We start from the raw sequence: 6,649 nt of genomic DNA on the forward strand, positions 1-6,649 counted from the left end.
AGGAGGATTTTTTTCCTAGTTCCTTCCCTTTGTTTGTTAATTTCATGATGTTATTGTTTTTAACAGCTGAGTAATACCCCATTGTGTAAATGTACCATGTTTTCTTTATCTAGTCTTCGGTTGGGGAACATCTATGTTGTTTCCAGGTTCTGCTATGAACATACTTGAGCAGGTGTCTTGTGGTGTGATTGAACATCCTTTGGGTATAGCTGGGCTTTGAGGTAGATAGATTTCCAATTTTCAGAGAAACGGTCACACTAACATCCAAAGTGGCTGTACAAGTTTGCACTCTCACCAGCAGTGGAGGAGTGTTCCCTTTACTCCACATCCTCTCCAGCATGAGCTGTCACTTGTGTTTTGATCTTAGCCATTCTGACAGGTGTAAGATGGATTCTTAGAGTCATTTTGATTTGCATTTCCCTGATGACTGAGGATGTTGAACATTTCTTTAAATGTTTCCTGGCTATTCATAATTCTTTTGTTGAGAATTCTATATAGATCTGTACCCCATTTTTAATTGGCTTATTTGGGTTGTTTTGATTTCTAGTTTCTTAAATTCTTTATATATTTTTAAGTTATCCCTCTGTCAGATATGCAGTTGGTGAAGATCTTTTCTCATTCTGTAGGCTGCTGTTTTTGTCCTATTGATGGTATCCTTTGCCTTACAGAAGCTTTTCAGTTTCATGAGGTCCTGCTTATTAATCTTAATCTTAGTGCCTGCATTATTGGTATTCTGTTTAGGAAGTTGTCTCCTGTGCCAGTGTGTTCAAGGCTATTCCCCACCTTCTCTTCTATTGGGTTCAATGTGTCTAAGTTTGTGTTGAGGTCTTTGATCCACTTCAACTTGAATTTTGTGCAGGATGATAGATATGGATCTATCTGCATTCAAATCAAGTATCCATAGGTGTATGAATTTATATCTGGGTCTTTGATTTAATCCCATTGATCCACCTGTCTGTTTACAATGCCAATGCCATGCAGTTTTTATTACTTCAGCTCTGTAGTAGAGCTTGAAATCAGGGATGGTGATACTTCCAGAAGTCTTTTTTTGTACAGGATTGTTTTTAGCTTTCCTGAGTATTTTGTTTTTCCAGATTGAATATTGTTTTTTCAAGATCTGTAAAGATTTGTGTTGGGATTTTAATGGGGATTTCATTTAATTTGTAAATTGCTTTGGTAAGATGGCCATTTTTACTGTTATCTTTGAGCATGGGAGGTCTTCTCCTTTCTGATCTCTTCTCCATTTTTTTTCTTCAAATACTGAAGTTCTTGTCATACAGGTCTTTCCCTTGCTTGGTTAGAGTTACCTCCAAGATATGTTATATTGTTAGTGGTTATTGTGAGGGGTGCCATCCCCCTTCTTCTTCAGCCAGTTTATCATTTGTATATAGGAGGGCTACTGATTTTTTTGAGTTAATCTTGTATCCAGCCACTTCACTTTAGGTGTTTATCAGCTGCAGGAGTTCCTTGATAGAATTTCTGGGGTCACTTACGTATACTATCATGTCATCTGCAAATAGTGATACTTTGACTTCTTCCTTTCCAGTTTATATTCCTTTTGTTGTCTTGTTACTCTAGCTAGAACTTCGGGCACTACATTGAATAGTTAAGAAGAGAGTGGAGCTCTTTCCGCCGCCATCTTGGTTCCGCGTCCTCCGCACAAAATGCCTGGCGAAGCCACAGAAACCATCCCTGCCACAGAGCAGGAGCTGCCACAGCCCCAGGCTGAGACAGGGTCGGGAACAGAATCTGACAGCAATGAATCAGTACCAGAGCTCGAGGAACAAGACTCCACACAGACAGCCACACAACAAGCCCAGCTGGCGGCAGCAGCTGAAATTGATGAAGAACCAGTCAGTAAAGCAAAGCAGAGCCGGAGTGAAAAGAAAGCACGGAAGGCTATGTCCAAGCTGGGTCTTCGGCAGGTTACAGGGGTTACTAGAGCCACTATCCGGAAATCTAAAAATATCCTCTTGGTCATCACCAAACCAGACGTCTACAAGAGCCCGGCTTCAGACACCTACATCGTATTTGGAGAAGCCAAGATTGAAGATTTGTCTCAGCAAGCACAGTTAGCAGCTGCTGAGAAGTTCAAAGTTCAAGGAGAAGTTTCAAGCATTCAAGAAAATACTCAGACTCCGACAGTACAAGAGGAGAGTGAGGAGGAAGAGGTTGATGAGACAGGTGTGGAAGTTAAGGACATAGAATTGGTCGTGTCACAGGCGAATGTGTCCAGAGCAAAGGCAGTCCGAGCCCTGAAAAACAACAGTAATGATATTGTAAATGCTATTATGGAATTAACAATGTAACTAATTGACGGAGAGGACACTCCCCATCCCCACCCCCCTTTTTGGCGTTTCAAAGGTGGAACTGCAGCTTGGTTTGAAATTTGTACTGTTTCTATCACTAATAAAGTTATGGCTTCTTGTTGGATGAAAAAAAAAAAGGAGAGTGGACAGCTTTGTCTTATTCCTGATTTTAGTGGAATCGTTTTGAGTTTTTTTTCCATTTAATTTGATGTTGGCTGTTGGTTTGCTATGTATTGCCTTTATTATGTTTATGTATGTTCCTTGTATCCCTGCTCTCTCTAAGACCTCTATCATGCAGGGGTGGTGAATTTTGTCAAAGGTTTTTTAAGCATCTAATTAGATGATCATGTTTTTTTCTTTCATTTTGTTTATATGGTGGACTACACTGACAGATTTTCTCATGTTGAATCACCCCTGCATCTCTGGGATGAAGCCTTCTTGATCATAATGGGTGGTCTTTTTGATGTATTCTTGGATTTGGTTTGCAAGCACTTTATTGATTACCTTTGCATCAATGTTCATGGGGGTATCCATCTGTAATTCTCTCTCTTTGTTGAATCTTTGTATGGCTTGGGTATCAGGGTAACTGTGGCCTCATAAAATGAATTTGGCAATGTTCTGTTTCTATTGTGTGGAATAATTTGAGGAGTATTGGCATTAGATCTTCTTTGAAAGTCTGATAGAAATCTTCTCTAAAACTACCTGTCCATGGACTTTTTTTTTTTAATTGGTTTGGAGACTGCTAATGACTGCTTCTATTTCCTTAGGAGTTATAGGTGTGTTTAAATTGTCTATTTGATATTGATTTAACTTTGGTAAGTGATAGTTATCAAGAAATTTGTTCATTTCTTTTAAGTTTTCCATTTTTGTGGAGTACAGATTTTTAAGTATGTCCTAATGATTCTCTGGATTTCCTCAGTACTTGTTGTTATGTTCCCCTTTTTGTTCCTGATTTTGTTAATTTGTTTTTTTTTCCTCTCTATCAGTTACTTTGCATAAGGATTTATCTATCTCACTGATTTTCTCAAAGACCCAACTTTTTGTTTCATTGGTTCTTTGTTTTGTTCTCCTTGTATTTTATTGATTTCCACCTTCATATTGATTATTTCCTGATGTCTACTCCTCTTGGCTGCATTTGCTTTTTGTTGTTGTTGTTCTAGAGCTTTTGGGTGTGTTGTTAAGTTGCTAGTGCAAGATCTCTGCACATTCTTTATGAAAGCACTTAGTGCTGTGAACTTTCTTTCCTCTTAGCATCCCTTGTGTGTCCCATAAGTTTGGATATGTTTTGTATTTATTTTCATTGAATTCTAGAAGTCTTTAATTTCTTCCCTGACATCCCTTGTGGGTTCAAGGCCACCCTGGGCTAGATTGATCCAGTCTCAAAGAGAAACATTGCCAGGCGATGGTGGCTCACACCTTTAATCCCAATACTTGGCAGCCACATGCCTTTAATCCCAACACGATGGAGGTGGGGACAGGAAGGGATATGCTTGGGCAGAGAGAGGAATATAAAGTGGAAGGAGACAGGAGTTCAAGGCATTCAGTTTGAGGACTTGTAGAGACAGGATACCCCATTCAGTTGGAGGATTTCGTAAAGGTAAGAACTAGTGGTTGGTTGCTTTGCCTCTCTGATCTTTCACCCCTAATACCTGACTCTGGGTTTTTATTACTAAGACCAATTAGAAATCTTGCTACAGGACCTCAGCTCTGGGCTTGCTCATTCCTCTTGTGTTTGGAGTTTTAGGTGGGAAACATTTGGGCAGGACCACTCTTTGATGTCACTGGAAGAAAGTAGAAAGGCCAGGGTTTTCTTCTCGTTTTGCCCTTGATGTCCTGAGGGATGATAGCAGACAGACCTGGGCTTGGTCGTGTGCTAAGGAGGAGCAGGCAGGCCCTTTCCTCTGCTCCCAGGAAGGATCCCGACCTACCAGTGCTCAGCCAGCCTAGTCCGCACCCCAGCCTGCCATTTGCATTTTACACAAGCTGTCACAGCCTCCTTCCCCTGTGGGACTTCTCACCAACCTTTGCTTTAGGACAATTTCTACACATCTGTGTATGGCACTAGAAAAGGTTTTAGGGTCTGGGTCCGACACATGCAAGGCCCTGAGGTTCACCCCTTACTCCCCCAGGGTTATTGTAAAACATGACAAACATACAGAGAGTAGCCTGTATCATATACTATAATGTACAGAGCATGTGACACACATGCACACATGCGTGTATGATATAGCAATGCAGAATAAGTCATGTGGAAATTAGATCTCTGCTTATTTTTTGAATTATTAACTTCTCAGCCTTTCTCCCTGTGGTCAGCCTCACCTTCTCTGTTCCTCACTCACTTGCCATTCCAGATTATTCCAAAGCAAATCCTGGACACAATACGGCTCTATCCACAGGAGTTTCTTTGAACTTCGGGATGTAACATGTGAACTCTGTATTACAACATTAAACGGAAAGCTGTGTACTGGAAAACGAAAAGACCCAGGGAACAGCGTAAGGGCGGTGCTGCCCAGGTAGGCTAGCACTGGACTCAAGACTCCAGGAGGACTCGGAGTCATAATGGAGGTGACATCCAGAGATGCTCTCTGGGCAGTTGGGGAAGAGTGTGAGCAGGTGATTTTTGTCCGTGGAGCAGGCAATGTCTTGGTGCCACATCTGAGCATCCTATGGGGTTCATGCCAGCCCGTTGATCGTCCAGTGTGCAGGCAAAGTAACTGAGGAGTGAGGCTTTGTACTAGTCAGGCTGCTCTAAAGGAGCAGAACTGATGGAGTGAACACACACACATACACACACACACACATATATATTACACACACATATGGAATGTATTGACTGGGCTGTAGGCGGTGTAGTCCAACAATGGCTGTCTCATGACAAACACGGAGACTCCTGTTGTTCAGCCCACGAGGCTGGGTGTCTCAGCAGTCCCAATCTGGTGCTTGGGTCTGAGAAGAATCCTGGAGAGCTGTCGGACTTTGGTCGGAATCCTGAAGAAACTGGATTTAGTTCTGGCTACAAAGCAGGATAGTCAGATGTGCTCGTGAGAATGCAGGACAAACAAGCAAACACAAAGTTTCTGTCTCCTGTGTCCTCTTCTGTGGGCGGTCACCAGACGATGCGATACAGATTTGGGATGGGTTCGATACTGGATTCAAATCATCTGATTAAGAATATCCCTCGCAGGCATGCCTAGCAGCTTGGGTTTTAGCTGATTCCAGGTGTGGTCAAGTTGACAACCAAGATTAGCCATTACAGGCATGGAGGTCAGCCTGCCAGTGGTGCAGACCCAGGTGCACCCCATCCCCAGTGTGAACTTGGGCCTGCCCCAAACCTTAGGCTTCAGTTTCCTCACCAGCAGAGTGGAGGTAAGAACACAGTGACACTGTACTGTCCTGGGGACAGGACTGAGAGCAGTGCCTGGCAGAGCGAACCTGCAGAAAACAGAAGCCTCAAAATGAGTGGGCTTTTTTGAACTATTTATTTATTGTCTGTGTGTGTATACGTATGTACATATATGTGTGTATGCATGTATGTCTGTATGTGCATATGTATTGTGTTTGGTTGAGATAGGACTTCTTGTAGCCAAGACTGGGCTCAAACTTGTGGCTGCAGAGTGACCTTGAAATTTTGATCCTCCTGCCTCTACCTCTGGAGTGTTGAGGTTACAGGCATGTGTTACCTCTCCTGGTTTCTCATGGAACTGATTGTCATGTGCCACCCCCCACTCTCTTTTTTTTCTGAGACAGGTTCTCTTTAGCCTAAGATGGTCTCAAAGTTGGCTCTGTGTAACCAGGTCTAGTCCTTGAGTCTCCAATCCTCTTGCCTCCACACCTGCCATTTCCTGGGATTCGACCCTACCTCGTGTACGTGTGTGTTCCGTGTGGTGCAGAGGATGGAACCAGGGCTTCCTGCATGTTGGACAAACACTTTACACCCTTAGTCCCTGATATGTTACCAGCAGCTAAGAGTGCCATACCATTGCTCCCAAGTGTCCCTGAGCAGGGCTGATCCATCCCTTCCCTGGTGTCTCCCTGGTGGTGGCAGGGTCTTCTGGTGTCTGAGGACCAACCCATTTTTAGAAGCATTTAGGCTTCTGAGTCCTTGAAACTTTGAGCCACATCTGGTACTGTTGGGCACCCCTGAGTCCAGCCCACAAGCCCATGACTCACCCCTGTTGTCTGGGGAAGCCAATCAGCCCCAGAGACAGCCCCAACTCCCCCGGGATCCCCAGCTGCTGCTCCTGGCATGAACAGCGCCACCCGCCACCCCCATCCCTGCCAGACACTTGGGCAGGCTGCCAGGCCTGACTGCCAGTCCCACCCGGATGGCAGCAGACAGC

At 43.7% G+C, this 6,649-nt stretch overlaps 1 protein-coding gene across 1 annotated transcript; it reads left to right on the forward strand.

The window, feature by feature from the left end:
- The first annotated feature begins 1,628 nt into the window (after positions 1-1,628).
- Positions 1,629-2,324, forward strand: LOC126508056 (nascent polypeptide-associated complex subunit alpha-like). Its single transcript, XM_050152942.1, has one exon. It carries the CDS (start codon positions 1,665-1,667, stop codon positions 2,307-2,309), a length of 645 nt encoding a protein of 214 aa, XP_050008899.1. The 5' UTR covers positions 1,629-1,664; the 3' UTR covers positions 2,310-2,324.
- The last annotated feature ends 4,325 nt before the right edge of the window (positions 2,325-6,649 follow it).

Source organism: Alexandromys fortis, unplaced genomic scaffold (assembly GCF_014885135.2).
Source record: "Alexandromys fortis isolate MF-2015 unplaced genomic scaffold, M_Fortis_MF-2015_v1.1 scaffold_81, whole genome shotgun sequence".
Classification (NCBI taxonomy): Eukaryota; Metazoa; Chordata; class Mammalia; order Rodentia; family Cricetidae; genus Alexandromys; species Alexandromys fortis.

Excerpts from the sequence above, each read along its gene's own strand:
- LOC126508056 (XM_050152942.1), top strand. The coding sequence starts at position 1,665 with ATGCCTGGCGAAGCCACAGAAACCATCCCTGCCACAGAGCAGGAGCTG.